The sequence below is a fragment of the Epinephelus moara genome, chromosome 13 (assembly GCF_006386435.1).
Source record: "Epinephelus moara isolate mb chromosome 13, YSFRI_EMoa_1.0, whole genome shotgun sequence".
Classification (NCBI taxonomy): Eukaryota; Metazoa; Chordata; class Actinopteri; order Perciformes; family Serranidae; genus Epinephelus; species Epinephelus moara.
Window position 1 is genome coordinate 19,855,355 of NC_065518.1, and position 19,277 is coordinate 19,874,631.

General features: G+C 41.0%; 4 protein-coding genes across 5 annotated transcripts; 1 reads left to right on the forward strand and 3 right to left on the reverse strand.

Annotated features, from left to right (window-relative positions):
* Positions 1-164: 164 nt before the first annotated feature.
* LOC126399726 (rho-related GTP-binding protein RhoG-like) lies at positions 165-1,995 on the reverse strand. Its single transcript, XM_050059920.1, has 2 exons — positions 1,879-1,995; positions 165-1,775 (listed from the first exon to the last, which is right to left on the reverse strand). The coding sequence occupies exon 2, from the start codon at positions 1,748-1,750 to the stop codon at positions 1,178-1,180; it is 573 nt and encodes a 190-aa protein (XP_049915877.1). The 5' UTR covers positions 1,751-1,775; positions 1,879-1,995; the 3' UTR covers positions 165-1,177.
* Positions 1,996-4,567: 2,572 nt separating this feature from the next.
* On the reverse strand, positions 4,568-8,280 carry LOC126399790 (zinc finger protein 271-like). Of its 2 annotated transcripts, none has more exons than XM_050060051.1 (3): positions 7,961-8,280; positions 6,170-6,359; positions 4,568-6,087 (listed from the first exon to the last, which is right to left on the reverse strand). In XM_050060051.1, exons 2-3 carry the CDS (start codon positions 6,357-6,359, stop codon positions 5,246-5,248), a joined length of 1,032 nt encoding a protein of 343 aa, XP_049916008.1. In that variant the 5' UTR covers positions 7,961-8,280; the 3' UTR covers positions 4,568-5,245. The 2 variants fall into 2 exon arrangements, with proteins under 2 accessions (XP_049916008.1, XP_049916009.1); XM_050060052.1 differs by having other exon boundaries at positions 7,942-8,280.
* A 369-nt stretch (positions 8,281-8,649) lies between these two features.
* pkmyt1 (protein kinase, membrane associated tyrosine/threonine 1) lies at positions 8,650-13,001 on the reverse strand. The gene is made up of 8 exons (XM_050060209.1): positions 12,834-13,001; positions 11,618-12,033; positions 11,003-11,240; positions 10,590-10,869; positions 10,393-10,499; positions 9,788-9,960; positions 9,483-9,703; positions 8,650-9,365 (listed from the first exon to the last, which is right to left on the reverse strand). The coding sequence occupies exons 1-8, from the start codon at positions 12,958-12,960 to the stop codon at positions 8,987-8,989; spliced, it is 1,941 nt and encodes a 646-aa protein (XP_049916166.1). The 5' UTR covers positions 12,961-13,001; the 3' UTR covers positions 8,650-8,986.
* On the forward strand, positions 12,966-17,878 carry LOC126399886 (elongin-B-like). The gene is made up of 4 exons (XM_050060210.1): positions 12,966-13,099; positions 13,924-14,058; positions 14,288-14,396; positions 16,808-17,878. Exons 1-4 carry the CDS (start codon positions 13,097-13,099, stop codon positions 16,918-16,920), a joined length of 360 nt encoding a protein of 119 aa, XP_049916167.1. The 5' UTR covers positions 12,966-13,096; the 3' UTR covers positions 16,921-17,878.
* The last annotated feature ends 1,399 nt before the right edge of the window (positions 17,879-19,277 follow it).

Sequence of the window (19,277 nt, forward strand, 5' to 3'; positions counted from 1 at the left end):
AAAAATAAGTATAACTACAACTATTTATTGACTTGCACATCACTGTTCTATAGTAATAATTCTTTATACATTTGACATTTAACTTAACCATGGGCTGAATCAAATTTAAATGTTTATTGTCCTGTGACATACAGCTAATAAAATGATCCAGAGCAAACTGATCAAAACTGGGAGTTCCCACTTTATTACTGCAGCAAAGTAAAAACAACAGAAGAGAACAGCTTTGAGCAAACTAAGAAGGCCAGAACATGTTATTTATTTTATTAAATTATACATTTACACATCAGCAAACTAAATATAAAAAATAAATAAATAAAGGAGTCCTAAAACAACAAACATTTAACTATAACATGGTGTGGTCTGATACATTTTTATATCAAGTTGCATCTGTAGCATTCACGTTTAGTCTTCCTACAGCACATACATGATATTCCCATAGACAACCACACAGGACATTAGGAGTGGAATGTTTCGCATGGTCTGTTAATATGGTATATACCAAACTATTAACGTATTGTCTCATAAAGAATAGCTACACTGTGGAACCTTACGTGGAGTATAACCTAAACAAAAGACAAAGATCCCTGTGTGCACAGTTGCACTCAGGAACATTACCGTTAGCCTTAGAGACTGGAAGGTTTACACCACCCTAAAGGAGGACAGAATTTGTTTGTTGTGTAATTTAGGTGAAGTTGAGAATGAGATGAACTTTTTGTTTTACAGTCCAGTATATGTAGGCATAAAGAGTGTACTTTTCAGTATCTGTTGATTTCTTTTAGCTGGATGATCATGAAAAATTTAAGTTTTGTTTCAGACAGGGAACCTTTTCTGTGGCTGAATTTCCTGGGATAGAAGGCAGAGTATTTTGTTTATGGTCCGAGTAGTAAAATAACATGTACATGATTGTTACGGAACGTCATTGTAATGGTGTCATGTGAACCCATGAAGGTCGGGCACATGTAAGTGTGCGTGACACAAAAATAAAAACCTTACAGATATCATGTTAATAATACACATGTAATATCCTGTAAATAGTCCAGTGCCACAACAATTCTGCAGTGAAAATCTGATGTCATGCCTGCCCCACAAGCACATAAAGCTGCTCAGATATACAGAAACAAACAGATATGCCATGAACTCACATCATCAAAATACGGTATTTATATACAACCTTAGCTTACATGACCACACATGGTTTCTTTTTGGTGACTGAATGATTGAGAACTGCACGCACAGCCTCTTCAAACACCTCATCCAGCCCATCCTGAGTGATTGAAGCACACTCCAGATATTTAACAGCCTTTATTTCCTTTGCCATCGTTATTCCCTGCTCCTGAGTGACTGTGGTCTGATCCTGCTCTCTCAGTCTCTCCAAGACCTCCTGATCATCACGTAGATCCTTCTTAGTTCCCACGAGGAGAATCAGCACATCAGGGCAATAGTGTTTAACCTCTGGGAGCCATTTGAGCTTGACTTTCTCATAGGATGTTGGGCTGGCGATGGAGAAGCAGATGATGATGACATTGACCTGAGGGTAGCTGAGGGTGCGTAGATGGTCGTAGTCCTCACTGCCAGCAGTGTGTTCAAGGTTCAGGGTGACAGTCTGGCTGTCTACACTAACCTGAGTGCTGTATGTTTGGAAGAAACATGGTACGTATTCCTTAGGGTAGATCTTGTGGATGTAGGTGTAGATGAGGTAGGTTTTTCCCACCTTACTGTCTCCAACAAGCACACACTTGACACTCTGCATGATGATGTCGTCGCCTCCAGAGACTCTGAAACAAAAAACTTTCACGATCACAGAAGTCTCAGATTGAATGGATTTTTGCATTTCCATTTAACACATCAACATCAGTCCCCTGTCCCCAGATACCTTACCTTACTTATCACAGTCTTGACGCAGTGTGTCTTAAGGCGTAACAGTAAGTGACATCTGGTGAAGTAGGCAGTCCTTTAAACCCAGCTTCAAGCTCAAACAAGTCACATCTCGGTCCTGAGGGAAAAGGAAGTAGTTACTGGAAATTCTTGAATTGGGAAATACCTTCAAAGTGTTGGGAAAGATGTTTCGTCATCCCCTCTGAAATGTAATGCAGTGAGATGCTGCGGTGTTACTCTCCTTATCTGACAAGACTCTGTGCACATAACTGTTCAGATGTGGTGCAGCGATTATCTCAAGTAAATCTCCTGTTTAGTCCTGTTCTTCCTGTTCAGTAGCCATTGTTGCTCTACAATAGCTGTACAGAAGTATGGTGTTGATTTAACTCTCTGCTGACAGTTGTGCCAGCAGAAGTAATGTACAATAACTAAATGCTGAGGAATGGTGGTGACTTCTGCATACCACTGCTGCAATTTTACATCCTCAAATGTCAGTTTAGTCCTGATTTTGCAGTGTAGGAGAGTCATCTGGCTTCTATGGCAACCAGCTGATATCAAGCTGAAGAGGGATTTGACATCTTGTAATGTTTCCACTTTGTCCAAGATGGACCTGGATATTAGGTAGGGCCTTGTAAAAGAATGAGAGACCGATGATTTATGCACTCTTCATGCTGATATATGGATTCTGTAAAGGCAGGAATTTACTATTAAAGGTCTAGTGTTTAGGATTTAGAAGCATCTACCTCATTAGTTTAGAATGAGCCATTTATAGCAGGTATTCTTCCATGGAGTCTGACATGTTGTTTCTACAGTGGCTCAGAATGGACAAATAAAACACTTGTGCTGTGTCTCAAATCACATACTTCCATTAGTGCACTTCTATGTAGTATACTATGTGCACTATGTACTAATTGATGTAGAATTGCGCGAGATTTTGACAGGGTAGTGTTGTCTCAAATCAAACATGCAATTACCGGAAATGACGACCGCAGCTGTTAGCTAGTTAGCAAACTAGCATTAGCATTTGCGTTTTTGTTCGCAAAAAAGACACGTATTTGTACAATGCAGCAACGTTCACGGTCGCATAGTCCTCGGCCGCCATTTCCGGTTTGAAAAGGAGTACCTCTCCTTCCGCTACGTAGGAGCGGAAGGTAAGATGGCGACCATTGAGTGTGAGAAGTGTCCATAGTTCCACACTCAACTTCTTGACCATTTTGAGTGCACCATCCGGATACTCATCGTGCACTGCATTTTTCTATACTTCTCAGTGTGACCGCACTTATGCACTCAAAATATTAAGTGTAAGTACAGAAGAACGCGATTTGAGACACAGCACTGCTCTAGATAGGGCTGCTCACGTTTTCTTTCAGCCACCGTAGTTCTCCTACACACTTGAAACACGGAAGAAGTTTCAGTTCTGCAACCTCACCGTTAGATGCCACTAAATCCTGCACACTGGACCTTTAAATCACACAGCTGCCTGACATCTCTCCAGACTGCATTTCATTTCATCACTGATAACTAGTTAGTCCTGAGACAGATTGACTTTCGAAGCTCTGACACATGCTGGAGAAGATTCTCAGTCATCCAGGTCATGGTAATCCTAACTCCTATATCGTGGGCACAGGCTTTGAACTCTGTGTGGTTGTGAACCATTGCAGAGTCGTTGAGTTCACGTGAGTTGTTGTCCCACCTGGCCATCATGTGTATCATTAGGGTAAGATAGGTCCAGGTGTGAATGGGTGTTAAATAATCTGGGAAGGGATCTCAAGACTGCATTGTATGCGGGTCATAAGTGGTGACATAGGCCATCTATTTACCTTTTTAAGGAGGCTGAGGAGTTTCGATGTAAACAGGACTATCATTAAATTGTTCTATTCTGCTATTACTGAGTCCGTTCTTTCTTTTAACATCGTCTCTCGGTTTGGTAATCTGAGTTGTAAAAAGTGGTCAAGTTGTGCTGTAAGATCACTGGTGTTACTTTTAAAATACCAACAGCATCTGTATGAAGAGAGGGTCACCTCTAAAGCTCAGTCTATTGTCTCAGACTCTCAACATCCCCCCTATGTTGAGTTTCAGATGCTTTCATCAGGGCAGAGGTTTTCTCTCCCTAAATGTCGCACTAAACATTTCAGATCGTCCTTCGTCCTGTCTGCTATCACTTATCTTAACCAGCAGTGACCACTAATATCCATGATTTACCCCTGACGGTGTGTGAGACTGGATTCTGTGTGTTATGTATTGTACTGTCAGTTGCTGTACTCATGACTACTGTCTGTATCTCAAATTGCCCCTCAGGGACGTTTAAGTTTTACCTTACCTGACCTCCTCTGTTTTACGATGGTTGTTTCGGTTTGACGTAGATGGTTCCTTTCAAACCATCTGATGCGTACGTTGCTGTCCTTTAAAGAGTATCCCTTCTCCTTTAGATGTAAATGGACAGCTGAGTCTTGACCTGAGGAGCTGTGCAAGGAGAGCCAGCTCCTCAATGCTCAACGCTTTTTGATTGTGTAGGATCATTGTAAAGAAACCTTGATGGCAATACAGAACATTTTACCATAAAGAAATACCAAATATATTTGTTTGATTTGTATGGAGGTCCATATAAGAACCTCAGTGTAACAAGTAATACATGAAACAAATCTCTAAACATCTGACAAACAGTACGACAGAAACTTAGGGGATTATTAGATTGTGCTCGATTTGATTTTTATTTGGAGTTTTAAAAGTACAATCACAGGAGTATCATGACATAAAAGACCCCAGAGGACAGCACTTTAAAGCATCAAAGAAAACACTTATTTCCAAAGTGGTCCTCGGTCCTCAGGTTGATACTTGAAGGTTGACATGTGCTCTACAGTAAGCTTTCTGCTCTGCTAAAAGAAGGCACAATTACTTTTACATGTGACTTAAAGGGACAGTTCACCCAAAAATCAAAAACACATATATTTCCTCTTACCTGTAGTGATATCTATCCCTCTAGATTGTTTTGGTGTGTGTTGCAGAGTGTTGGAGATATCGGCTGTAGAGACGTCTGCCTTCTCTCCAATATAATGGAACTAGATGGTACTCAGCTTGTGGTGCTTACGGTGGCAAAAAATACATTTTTAAAAACTCAACAGCAATGTCTCTTTACCGAAACTTAACCTGAAAAACTGTATTTTTGATCTCAGGATGAAGCTACATAATCTTCTAAACAGGATTGCGATGCGCTCAGCTGACATAAATGCTCATAGAAGATAGCTTGACATCACACATTGAGAATCCAGCACCTTTTATAATTCTTATATTGGCTTACAAACAGGCAGCCTTCTCACCGTCCATCCCTAGATATCACTAACATGATATGTAAAGAGGAAGTCTGGAAGCCTCACAGATGAGTCTGCTGGTGCTTCTTCATGTTACTCGAGTGACTAAAACTTTTGCCGCAGTGACTGCAGCCAAACGGCTTCTCTCCTGTGTGGTAGCGCAGATGCACAGTGAGGTAGCCCGACTGACTGAACCGCTTCCCGCACACCGAGCAGCAGTAGGGCTTCTCCCCCGTGTGCACCCTGCTGTGCTTCTTGTAGTCACCCGCGTGCCTGAAGGTGCGGCCGCAGGACGAGCAGCAGTAGTGTTTTCTGACATTTCTCTGGAACGCTCTCGGGCCTTTTGCGTTTGTTTGGGCGGTTTGCTGTTTTTCTACTCCAGCATAGTTTGCATTGTTGTATCTGTGGGAAAGTGGCTCGTCTATGCCGTTTTGCTGCAGACTGAAGACGACCCCGGGCTCACTGTAGAGTCCTGAACTGGCTTGAGGAGGCTGTAGTCTGTGTGAGGATGTAGCGCTTGAGCTAACATCACCACAAAAATAATTTGTGCTGTGCATGGCATCTGCATCTGACGCAGGCTCTACTTTCATTTGCCGATTGTTTTCAGAGAGTGTAACCACATGGTTTGAAACTGACAGTCTGTTATCTGTCTCTGTTTTAGGAGCTCTTGGAGTGTTCAAGTCATCGCCACCTAAATGTGGTTGTGGTGTAGCTCTAGGGGAGAGACAGGGGGTGCCCAATGATGTGACGGATGCCTCACAGTCAAGGTCTTCAAATGGATACGAGGGACAGATCACTGCGATGTCCTTGTCAGAGGAGACGAGTTCAGCATCCTCTTCCAGCTCTTCTTTCTGTTTCTGCCCCATCAGGTGCAGCTCAGCAGGGGAAATCTGTGGCACCACTCCTGCACATGGTGATAAAGCACAAATGCAATCAATATTTTTATCAAACAGATCCAACCGTTCTGAACACAAGTATCGACTCACCATTGCTCTCCAGTTTTAACTTGTCCTGGAGCTCCTGCAGCCTCCTCTTCAGACTCTGGTTCTCTCTCTGTGTCCTGGCTGTTCTCTCCTGGTACTCTGACACTGTCTCTTTCACCACCTCCAGGACCTCCTGCACCACTTTGGACAGCAGCTTCTCCACTCGGGCATTCAGGCGCTCAATTTTGGACATCTTTATGATTGAAGATAAAAGCAGGATATACAGTTAGTCTCTGATTCTCTCACTGTGATACTGGGCTGTTGTGATTATTCTTTGAACCTTCGCCCTGCATTACAGCAGGCTCTCCCCTCCTTGCTTTACAAAATGGCTGAATGACATGGTTTCTTGTCTACATCTTGAAGAGATTTGTACACTCTGTCAAACTCCCTCATCAAGTTTTCTAAAATCTGGGGACCTTTTATTGAACACATCAAAATGATGAGGAGTCAAGCTGACTGACCACATTGGATTACTTCCTTGCGTTGGACCTTACACAGGACACTGTCTCTGTTGGACCTCTCCTAACCACTCATGGTCTTTACCCTGTGGATGTCATCTCTCTGCCTCAGCCTGGAGACACAGTACGAACTGGCGTATAATTGTACTGTTTTTCCTCTAGCTGGCAATGTGCTGTCATTTATTTTATAACTTCTTATCATTATTATTAATATTACCACTATTTTCATTATTATTTATTTATTTTTTAATGTTTTTGTCGTCCTATATTTCTTATGTCTGGGTTTGAGTATTGTTAAAGTGTTAAAAACTCATTAAATTAAAAAAAAAAGAAGAAATTAAAAAAGCAGAATATGAGTTGATCAGTATGTGTACTTCATAGATCTTTACAGGAACAACATGCTTTCTAGGGCTGAGAATTGGCAAGTATTTTGCAATATGATGCCTCATAATAAAGGGGTTACGATTCAATATATTGTGATTTTAAATCTAATTTTAGGAAAGCTTACGACATAAAGTACACTCCACCATATATATAGAAAGGTTATTTAAAGTTTACTTTTTTTATACAGAGAGACCAGTGGGGTCTGTATTTGTTTTTATCACTGTAATATCTCACATCATGTAACTATTTTTGTGCCATCAGAGGAATTAACATTTTCCTGCATCAGTAAATAAAATAAAATAAAACAAAATAAAAGTGCGTGCAGGATTATTTAGGTTGTTAAAGTAAGAAATTAAAAATTATGTTAACAATTAAAAATCAACACAGTGTTGAGGAACTGATACAGTAACACAAAATGTAATATCAGTTAAATTTAACTTTTTTAAGACCCGTTCAAGACACATTTTAAACCTATTTTAGGACAGATTTTTGGACAAATCCTGTTTTACTTACTTAAGCAATGCAGGTGTGTATATGGTCTCATGCAGAGGTGAGTGTTATGTAATAATATGATTATTAGTGAGTTGAGTCAATCTACATTTTGCCAACAGGTAAGCGCAAGTATGAAGTAAAATGACAGTATTATAGTTTTTTTTATTATTTGTAACATTACAAATGTGGACTTTTACACAGAAAGGCTTCACTCATTTTCACAAAAACTGTTTTTGTTTTTTTTAAAAAGATCAATTAAATTAGATAAAGTGTTTGTAGTAAGTTCTTTTAAATTATCACATCATCATTTATTATAGCCTAAAGACACCACTGCAACATAAACATATACTATTACCACAATGGCATATGAGAATAAAACATATCTAGATATTAAACAGGCTGAAACAAACACGCTCTTTAGTATTATAATCATTCTGTTACCTAAAGAAAGGCAGCATACCTTAAACCTAATTCAAGCCCGTTTAATGTCGCAGTCTGTGGTGAGTCCCAGTTTATCCAGCAGTGATCCAGAGGAACACGCTCATTGTTTACAACCCTCACACTGAAGCAGATATCCACAGTTAGGCTGCACGAGCCAGTCTCAGCACCTGGAGGACCGGAAGTCCATTTAGCATCACAGGTAAGGCTTTTTAAGAGGAGAAACGGAGTCGAAAAATGGTTTGGAGAATAAATATCCCGACAGTTGAGGGTATCGTGTGCTCAAAATATAGCCACCCACCACATTATCCCCTTCATGGGTTTTTAAAGCGGCTGGAAACCAGCGTAATGTGCGCTGCTGCCACCTGCTGGTGACTATGAGAACAGCATTAAGACATGCTGAGTACATCTACATTCATTCACTGCTGATCTGAGGATATACAGCTCTCTTACAGTAGAGGTTCCCCATCTACTCTCAGCCAAGGGCTCCCTCATGGATGACCCTTGAAAATAATAATAATAATAATAATAATGATAATAGAAATCCCTTAGAGGAGGAAAATTAAATAATAGAGGGTAATTAGACTATTTTTTACACTTATATAGTCTTAGTAATTTAAAAGAACTCAAGAGAAATGTATTATAAAGGTAACTTACACCACTCCCATTTCTTTGGTAACATACTAAAAACATGACAAGTTCAAATTCAGTTTCCCTTTGTTTTATTTTCTGCTGCAACTCATGAGGTACACGGCTCAGAGTTCACCATGTTAATGATAACTTATTAAACAATACATCATGACTTGTCATTTCAGCAACAGATTGCATTTACACAAACATAAAAAGTGCTTTAAAGAGTTCATATTCAAACCTCTTCCCCTAAATATGTTCTTTTCAGATACATGTTAAAAGAAGCTGCGTAGGACTGTTACAAAATGGCAGAAACACTTAATACAAACTGAATACATTCATGCACGAGTCCCTCTTTACCCGACATGTTAAAGTGAAAACACCTTTATCCCCTGAATGTAAACTGGCAGCTTTGTATTCATGGCTCTGCCTCTACAGTTGTGTCCTCAAACAGATGGAGCAGGTTCTTTGGTTCAAAGTTGGGTCGGGGTAGCGCCTCCTCCGTTCGGACCCAGCTGCGACCGCGTCGCTGCGAGGACTTGGCGGATGAACACTGTCGGCTCTGCGTGGAATTTTCATTCTCGCAATCTACATAAAGCTCTGCGTGTATGGGGCTCGCACTGGGCGTGAGTGTGTGGCAGGAACCATTTGAGTGGATGCTGGAGGGGGTGTGTGCTAAGGAGGACCACTCACCCAGGCGTGAGTGAGTGGGTGTGTGGGCAGGGCTGTGATGGTTGTGTCTCGGTGAAACTGGGAGAGGAGTGGATGTGCTTCCCACAGACAGTCTGGATTTGACCCTGTTGAGTGAGGTAACATCAAAAATTAGCAGGTAATGTGACAGGTAATGTTAACGGAAATGTGTGCATTTCGAAGACGTGACAAAAAAAGTAATGATTTAGTTAATGGTTCTCTACCTGTGTGAGAAGGTGGGGGAAAGCTCCGGGTCTCTGGGATTCAACAGGAACACTGCATCATCCTCTGGGCTCCCTGAGTCAGCGTGCATGGCACTGAGAGGCAGAGTTAAATCCTTGTCCCAGCTTCCTTTAGGAGGAGTGCAGGGCACCGGCTTCGTCCAGTGGGAAAGAAAGGGCAAGTGAAGGGAGGACACGAGTCTACACCCGAGGCACAACAACGACTGAGAAAAAGAGCAGAAAAATATTGTTCAAGGTTGATAAAAAGTTAAAAAGCAAATTGTTACAGGGTTTATATGACAAGTTACCTGGCAGAGGGAGACCAGTGTCAGCACGGTCTCGGCCACCATTAGATAGATGCGCCTCTTCCACCTGTGCTTCCTAACAGAGGGGAGAGACAGAAGCTCAGAGACCGTCGGCCTGTCAGATGGTTCTGGGGCCAGCATCATGCGCAGGACCGTCTGAAGCTCAGTTGACAGGACTGCAAATACACATGGAAAGAGTGAAAACATAAGTCATGTGAATAAAAATTACAGGACAATAGATGTGGTGCAAGAATAAGTCCTAAAACCTGGAAATAAGTTTAATACTTCTTGTTTTAACATCAAAGGTTTTAGTTGAATGGCTTTTTGGTTAGATGCCCAAAAAAAGGTCTGCAGCTAACACAAGCTTACAACATAAACTACATCAGTGTTGACTTGTCAAGATGATCTTGTTGATCAAAATGTGTAAGTTCCATATATTCTTGTTTGCCGCAGATCTTATTTCCTGCTATAATTCAAAATCCAATAGATAATCCCACTGGCTTTTTGTTGAGGGAACCAGGGAGATGCTAACTTCAGTGACAGCCTACTGAAACACGTCATCCCTGGAGTACTCTAAATACAAAGGCTTAAACTAAAGTCAATCTTACCACTGGTAAACTCTGAGGGGAGGCAGCCTTGTCTGAGCTGCTGCCAGCACTGTCCACCATTCGGAATCTCCATGTTACAGGCAAGCTCCAGAATAGAAACACCCAAACTGTATGAAAAAGGACGCAACAATATTTAGACACTAAATCAGATCAATATTTTCCAATATCATTTAATTTTTCATGTATGGTATTCATACCTGAAAACGTCTGCAGCAGGTCCGTACTCCCCACGGAGCAGCTCAGGTGCCATGTATCTGGGATCCCCCTCCTGGACGTCATCTTTTACTTTGCCCTCTACAGATGCTGTGTTCTTCTGTTTGAGCTCAAACAGCAGCCCGAAGTCCGCCAGCTTGAGGCGGCCAGAGTCAGTAATAAGGACGTTTGCTGGCTTGAGGTCCAGATGCACAAAACCATGAGAGTGCAAGTGATGCAGCGCTGAGAGGAGGTCGCACAGGTAGGCCCACGCTGAAGCCTCATCTGGATTAAAATGTTGCAAATGAGTCAGTATGTCAGAGGAATTTCTCAAGCAAGAAACACATGTATTATATGGAGCAAAATATCATAGCTGATTAAACATCTGAACGGATTTTATAGTCTCTTTCGGACAAACCTGGCCCAGGTGGCTGATTCTCAGCGTGGAGCAGCAAGCTGGTGCTACACAGCTCCGTCTGGATGTACAGTCGGCCACACTCCTCCCAGGCTGCCACAAAATTCAGAATGTGAGGGTGAGGACAGAGGCGCTCGTGGTTCCTGGCTTCCCTCACGCTACGGTTCCTGTCACTGTTGCCCCTGAAGCGGTGAGCGGAGCGCTTAACTGCATACTGGCAGCGGTCCACGTTGCTTTGCACCTAGAAAAATACAGAAAATGCTGAAGCCTTAACTTCTATTCGGGGAACTCCAAATGATAATCTTGGTGGGAAAGTTAGGCTTACAGAGAAATCTAAATTTGTATTGTGAGCTTCCCCATTACACAACCACAGCACAGATGTTCAAACAGCCAAGATTTTATGTCAATACTGTTACTGACCCCCACTGTGGAGGCATGCAAGAAATAAAAGTATTCTCCACAAATTCAACATAACAAGACGTAATAGGTGCACAAATGGTTATGAAGGGACGGAAGTATTCCTTTAAAATGCAGCATTTACAAAATTCTTAACGTAAATAAACATTCAGTATATATATTATTTGCTTTTATACAGATGCACATTTTTGTCTTGCTTACTTTGTAGACCTCCCCGAAGGATCCTCTGCCCAGCAGTCCCAAATTAGTGAAGCACTGACTGAAGTAGGACTGCTGTTTGCTGGGATCGTATACAGAATCCGGAGGGGGAGACCTGCTAAGGGAATGTGACAGGGGTGTCCAGGGGGATGGATGCTGGGGGAACATCCGACTGAGAGGGGGACATCCTTTGGATGGTGGCAGCGGGGGCAGAGAATGTGACAGCAGGGCAGGGGAGGAGTAGGATGAGTCGGACGTAGAGGACGAGGAGAAAGGGAGACGGCGCTTTTTGAGGGAGAAGGATTGCTCTGCATGGGCAAAGTGGGTTGGAATAGGGAGAGGCACCCTGGACACTGTGGTTTCAACTGCCACTGACATTGTGTCGGGACGTTTCAGCTCTTTTCTTTGAAGATGGTGAGCTGCAACATTCAGAATAAAACTTTTACAAACTACTCATTCTTTCATTTTTTTGCACTGCTCATGCACATTTAATGTCCTCTTTTCTACTGATCTAAAATGATGGCAAAGTAATCTGTCACACTCATTTGCCACAGATTTAATATTTAAATGTTTCCATTTATTTTGAACTCTGATACATGCGCAATCAAATTTGATATGCCATTACATAATATAATCTGTCCAGACACTAAAAATAACTGTTTCTAGCAAGTAAAATGAATCAAAACTTGGTGGAGGCTGTTTTTATCTGTCCAGCTGGGTCATACTCATTCAGCTACACATCCTGAGCATCCAGCTCGACAGGCCAGTTATCTTTCATCAGTATCAGTCCTACTGATCCTTTGATGGTCATCTTACTTGCAGAACAGGGTCTTCCTGGTCAGTAGATAGCTATTAGCATTAACAGGTAACGATGGAACAGACCTGCTAAATGTGACGTGGCTCGGTTAACCGAGAAAACACTCCAAGTTTTATAACGTCAGCCTTCAAATGTTTATGTATTGCAGTTAATTTGCTAACTTAGCTATGGCTAACGTTAGCATCACTCATTATTTGCTGTCATTGAGACATGTCACCTCCACAAAACAACTTTTAGCTAGCTAACGTTAACATTACCTAAGGGCGGACCCAGTCAACAACATAACAACAGAACCTAGCAAGCTAGCTAACTTACTGTCAAATAACGTACAGTAACAGTAACAATTCAGCGTTAGGTAACGTTAAAATATGATTACGTATTGTTATAATTAATAACACAGACCATAATCCAGGTTTAACGACGGTCTGGCTTCATAACAGCTGGGCTCAGGTGCTGTCTGTATCCAAACCAAACTGCGCCGTACACACTTCAAGCATGAAACCACCTCGCGCCAAATTCTGAAAACCATACGCAGAGCAGCGTACCTGCCTTACGTGAATACTGACTGCTTATCTCAATTGCGCAATATCCGCAAGCGGTGCAGTCTGGGGTATTGCTGCACAACACAGGGCTGGCGCAACTGGCGAGCTAGCTGACCACTTGAAATGGTAACTGTAATATTATTATCGATGTATTTGTGAGAATGGGGCCTAGACACATATACCGAAGTGACGTTTAGGGCTTTGTTCAAACGTTATAGTGAGAAATGGTACTGACGGTTATTGAAACGTTTCTTTCAGTTTGTGTTTGCTAGCCAGCTAATGCTAAGCTCGCTATGCTAGCTTCGCCTTCTCATCGTTAGCGTTAGCTTTAACGAGAGGTGTAGCTCGCGATTAGCCTAGTTTAGCTTGGAAGTGATTTAACGTTAGCTAACTAACCCGGTTAGACGAGTCAGATCAGCTGAACGTATACCGTCATTGTCAGACCTACTGTGTCTAATAATTTAACTGTCAGGCCTTATCTTGACTGTGAAACACCTCAAGGCTAAAGTTGCGTTAGCTTAGAGCTAAGTTAACGTTAAATACAATGCTCAGTTATTGTTGGTGTCTTATGAGTCAATGGATTGTCAGTAGCGTTAATTAGTCTGTATCCATATAAACATTTGCCCTACATAGTTACTAAACAACCAGTTAAAGACCTTAATATAATTTAAAGGTTTCTCCAGCAGTACACGTTTAGCCTACATACAGGTCAGTAAAGTGTTTTAAACGGTTGACAGATGGACACTTAAAAGCGACACGGCCTACTGACATGATTTGTCACAAAGTGTTAAAGAGGAAACGCAGAGTCAGCCCTCCTGTTTGATCCCATTTTAAATTCAGAATAGAATTTTTAAAACAACTTCAAGCCCTCATCCTCAGGATAAAACCATAACTCAAGTTGTCTTAAATGTATATTTTTAACTTATAATTCTTGGTCCACTTTCCCTCAGGACGTGTTCTTAATGATCCGGCGTCACAAGACCACAATCTTCACAGATGCCAAGGAGTCTACCACTGTGTATGAGCTGAAGCGTATTGTTGAAGGGATTCTTAAGAGACCACCCGAAGACCAGAGGCTGTACAAAGTGAGTTTACAGCCGTGTTTGCCAGTGGCACCTAGTCATGTCTAGTTACATAACTGACAACAACACAATTATGTCTAATTGATGGTGGCGACATGTAACTTATCTTTCCCGAGGGTAGCTAAAATAGTCTTTGGAAATGCCTCACATGCTGTCTTTGTGTTCACTGAAGCAAATTCATTTATTTAGGCCACTAGGAGGTCCTGTGACTCTTTGATCTTTTGTCCAACAGGATGACCAGTTGCTAGAGGACAGCAAAACTCTTGGTGACTCTGGATTCACCAACCAGACTGCCAGACCTCAAGCCCCAGCTACAGTTGGTCTGGCCTTCCGCATAAATGGTATGTGCAGTTTATGTTATCTGTGTGCCTCTAAGGATGAGGGATGTTTTTTTTTCCTCATACTAGGGTGATTTTTCTAGGCAGCCTGATCAACTCAACTCTGCTTTTTAAGGGTGGGGAAAATACTCAAGAAGTCTTACTTTGGACTTACGTATTTAATTTAATTGAGTATCAGTAGTTAATTTTCGTGAATTTCGTTAATTCATGACAGTCATTTAGATTTATGCCAGCAAATTTACATCAATCTCAATTAGGCCCTCAAGATGTATAATTGGTTGCCGTGGCACCATGTATGTCAGTAGATAACTGTGATTAACAACTACTTATCCATGCTCTCGTGCTGTTGAATATCAATCTGGGATGTTCAATGCCAACTGGAAGGCATTTTCTTCTGAAATGTAACCTTACTCTGTGTGATAACCCCTCAGCCTACCTTGTGTACTTCAGTGTTTTGCCTTCATTTAGCAAAATGCTCTTTAATTGTATCCAGTGAACATGACTGAGTTCGGCTTTGGCTGTGTAACCTTTTAGTAGAGTGTTTCAGTGATATATTAGACATCAAGATAGTGGTTGTTAGTTAAATTAGGTTTTTTCCCCACTATACATAAATTGACATTTGATGGCTTTTGAGCATTGCAGCAAACCATGGCTGCACTGTAATTTGTCTTTACATGGTCCACGAGTTTACAATTCACAAGACAGTGTATGTGACAATGAAGGTGAATATATCCCATTTTAAATTTAAAAATTTTAAGCTATCTTTGAATGTAGTTTAATATGACTCACAAGAATTGTATCTAGTGGGGATTTTATGCTGTCAACATGTGATAAAAATCAATCAGATTTCATTCCGGATATACCAAAGATCACATCTGAGCCACCAGTCAAAAAATGCTCCCAAGATTAAGTTCCTTTTGCACCTTTTAGACACACATTAACCAGAGAAGTTACTACTTTGAAGCTTTGGAATATCCACCCCGAACAGTGCACCACAGTCAATGTTCATCACAGCAACTTTGTGACAGGACTCAGGGCGCTAACTAAAGAGTGTCCCACTATCCTAGCGAGGGGGAAAAAAATGATCATGAATGTTAAAAAATACATTTTGGGAAAGTCGCAACACAGAAGATAAAAAAAAAAAAAAGACATGACAACAGTCTCTAATGAAGCTGTCAATCTAGAATTGCGAAAGCATACATAAAAGTGGCACACACATGACGTGCACACAGAGAGAAGATAAACTGTGACAGTGACTAAAGGCTGAAACCTGTCACAACAGTCAGGCAGTTACCATGGCGTTCTGAAGCAGTAGTGGGAGTTTGTGCTTTCAAGTGTCACGAGCAGCCTAACCTGTGCACATTAATGCTGACAAGACAGGACAAGACAAAAACCAAAAATACATTAAAAAGGTGCATTTTGAAAACACACGTTTTATGTAATTACTTCAATTTTAACTTTCATTTATTACTTTATATTAAAGTAGTTTCTCACAGTTGCGTCCCCATGCTGTTTTTTATCTCTTCAAATAAAACACTTAACGTGACCCAACACTGGCTATTCTACCTGTTCTTTACACAGCCAGTAGCCAACATTGTGATATGTAGTTCCATTTAGAGCCCTGATAATCCAGATGTGGTAATCTTTAAATGTTTGTATCTTAATCAGGGTGATCCATTCCAATGTTGCTTTGAAAAACTGGCACAAAAGTAAGATGAAATTAGCAGATCCTGGATAGCAAAACGTCAGATTTCCAAATCTGGATCGTTCTGGCCCCAAAAGTGCAAAAATACCAACTCATTTCCAGGTGTCAGGACTTCCTGGAGCACTCTGTTTCCATGGGGTTCTGTGCTAAGCATCACTTTAATTATGAAAATAATTTTATTGTAGAAAAACAGCCATTTTAATACAGGGTGTCTGCAGGTCCTTAAAAAATCTTGAATGTTTTCAGTTCAGTTTTATAAATATTAGGCCTTAAAAGTCAGTAAATAGGCTTACATTTGAACTTATGATGTATTAATTGCCACAAACATTTTATCTAATTTAATTTTATCCATCTTTTTATTCCTTTTTGTCAACATGAGTCAAGCTCTGGTGCGTAAACATAATTTCTAACGTTACAAACCTTTAAACCTACCACTGAAACTGATACTGTCTTTTTACTTTATACTTTTTACTTCAAATTACTGTAAACTATACTAAATATACTATGAATTTATGCTGACCTGCAATGCTTTAACACCCTGTAATATTTTGGACGGCCAGCATTTACTCCTGGACAGTGTAAATTGTATTTTAGGATGGTTTGGCACGGTGGTGAAATAAATGAAGTTAGAGCTCTGTGACTGATGTAGCCACATGCAACCGTGCTGTCGCGATGCAGCTAATGTTTCCTTGTCTCTTCCGCCCCTCAGATGAGATGTTTGAACAGCTGCACATCGAGGCCTTCTCCAGCCCCCCAGAACTCCCTGATGTGATGAAGCCTCAGGACTCCGGTAGCACTGCCAACGAGCAGGCGGTGCAGTGATACCAGGGAGAGAGAGGAAGCGAGCAGTGGAGGGAAGGATGGAAGTGGGTGTGTGTGGATTAACTGCAGTGGAGAAGTAGCGGGGTGGAGGATATGTAATATAATTTCAGTTGATGGATGGGGACATTATAGGTAACCAAGCCTATCCATGTTACCTTCATGCTATCATCCCAGCATCTCCCCCCCCCCCCCCCCCCCCACACACACACAATTTGCTTCACAAATCATGTTCTTTTAACTCCCTTTGATTTCCACATCACATGCGGTTCTGCTCCTTGACTTCGCTCTTAAGCACCAACCGGCTCAAACTTTTTGAGCGAAGAAGTTGGTTCGGAAAGTATGATTGTGTGTGTGCGTGTGTGTGTGCGTGTGAGTTATTATAATTATTATCATTAATATTTTGGAGAAGGTGAAGGCATAGTTGTGTGTCACAGTGTTCTAGAAGTAACGTGCGTAGGAGAGGAGTCCGGCGTCTGAATCGGGAAACTGCATGAACAGAAAATTCAAAACGAAAGGCTTCTTTTCACAGAAACAGATAAAACCTTCAACCGATAAGTTTCCTTGGTCTGATTCTCCCAGTTCTGTTGTACATTTCTGATTTGATTTCATACCAGGAAAACAAAGTCTTTATAATAATTATGTGTAGGTTTTTTGTCGTCATTTTGTTTTTTCAGTATGTTTTACTTGTCAGTTCTTTGTTGTATGTTTCACGCACTGAGACCAAAGGCAGGTACCTCTTGGACAACAGAGGGATTATTTTTGGTCTAAAGACATTCTGTCTGTGGCATACAGTATACACAGGAGGAGAGTTTGCTGGTGTTACAAACTTAAGTTTCAAAAAACGCATACATCACCTCATGTCACCAAACCATCAATGTGGCACCTTCCCCTTATCACATAAACATAGCCTGTAACTGTGAGCTTGCTTAATTAAAAGTTTTTCCTGTTTTGTTTTTTACACTGCTGGCTCATTTTTATTTTAGATACAGGTTTGTGTCAACATTTAATGAAGATAACAGAATTTAAGGGCTGTGTTGAAGACGTTGGGCAGACTTGGCGTAGTAGGGAAAACACGTGTAACTAATAATGATGGCTCTGTTCTATTCAGGTGTCCAAGTAAGAGCTGACAGTGAGTCAGCATGCACAGGACCCTGAAACTCATAGGTGTAGATTTCCAGCAGAATGCAGGGAATATATCCCCACAATATTATTAATGTTCATTTATCACCTCCAATTAAAACATGAAAGTAGCAGAGGACTTCTATTTTGGCATTCACACAATAAATTAATGCAAAAAAAGGCACCAAAATGCAGATTTATGATGCTCTGAATTTTCTTGCGGATGATCTCCAAACCCCCGTTTAATATGTGTATCCCAAAGAAATGAATGAATGCCTTTATTGTCATTGCATGTTCACATATAACAAAATTTTCTGTCTCATAAAAGAAAAACTGTTCCATTCAGTCAACACATACTCACATACCCACACATTAAATTAGGATAAGGCTAAAATCTGATAAATAAGGTGCTATATAAAGGTCAAAATAAAGTGCATATGCCACCGCAGTGCAATTTAAAACTGGAGATGCTGCATTTTTGTAGAAACAACACCACGCCCTGCTGAAACTAAAGCTGCTAAATAGAATTCAGCCATTGTTAATGTCATTATTTACACCTGTGATTTTCCTACTGTGACAAGCCAGAAAGTCTTAAGTGAAAAAGTTCGACAAGTATTTTTGGCGGGGAATTTGAGCCCCTTAAGTGCAGTTTTTATTTTATAATTCACACGTTGGGTTTTTATAAAGGCAAATACCGTATTATATGGATTTTGTGTCCTAAGCTATCTTAACGCAAAGGAAAGTCAAGGGTTTGATGAATAATATATACAACAAATCAATGGTTTTCCTCACTCTCCCCAGACCTTTAAGGCCTCCAAAAGTTCCTGGTTCCCTGTTGCTTTTGGGGAATTGCACTGCTTGCAAATTTGTTGGGGAATCTGCACCACCACATCTATAAAACATGAACTCAGTCCTGCCTTATTTTGTAATGTGGTGTGTCAAAAGGTGCGTTTTCCGGACTGAAGGTATGCTTCATCAAATTACCTCAAATCTAGCTGACATACACAAAACCTAGGGAATAATAAGGTATGTAAGCGCAGGTGGGTTTCTGGGTCTCTGTGCAAAATACATTAATGAGGCTGCCATCTGTGTTGCAGTGTGTGTGCTGTAGCTGATGGTAACTAAAGAGGACTTAAGGGCCCCAAACAGAGATATTTTTAAAGAAATGCTCACATCCTCACATGTTCATTGCTTTTTATTCAGTGTCGTTGTTTCTCCTATTAATACAGACCATAAAG

Bases quoted from the DNA above. Each gene is read 5' to 3' on its own strand.
- LOC126399726 (XM_050059920.1), bottom strand. From the start codon at position 1,750: ATGCAGAGTGTCAAGTGTGTGCTTGTTGGAGACAGTAAGGTGGGAAAA.
- LOC126399790 (XM_050060051.1), bottom strand. From the start codon at position 6,359: ATGTCCAAAATTGAGCGCCTGAATGCCCGAGTGGAGAAGCTGCTGTCC. The intron at 6,088-6,169 runs GTGAGTCGATAC...CACCATGTGCAG, and splicing joins GTTAAAACTGGAGAGCAATG to GAGTGGTGCCACAGATTTCC.
- pkmyt1 (XM_050060209.1), bottom strand. From the start codon at position 12,960: ATGGTTTTCAGAATTTGGCGCGAGGTGGTTTCATGCTTGAAGTGTGTA. The intron at 11,241-11,617 runs GTAAGCAAGACA...GTATTTTTCTAG, and splicing joins CCTTCGGGGAGGTCTACAAA to GTGCAAAGCAACGTGGACCG. The intron at 9,366-9,482 runs GTAGAGAACCAT...CTCACTCAACAG, and splicing joins TCCCCCACCTTCTCACACAG to GGTCAAATCCAGACTGTCTG.
- LOC126399886 (XM_050060210.1), top strand. The intron at 14,059-14,287 runs GTGAGTTTACAG...TTTGTCCAACAG, and splicing joins AAGACCAGAGGCTGTACAAA to GATGACCAGTTGCTAGAGGA. The intron at 14,397-16,807 runs GTATGTGCAGTT...TCCGCCCCTCAG, and splicing joins TCTGGCCTTCCGCATAAATG to ATGAGATGTTTGAACAGCTG.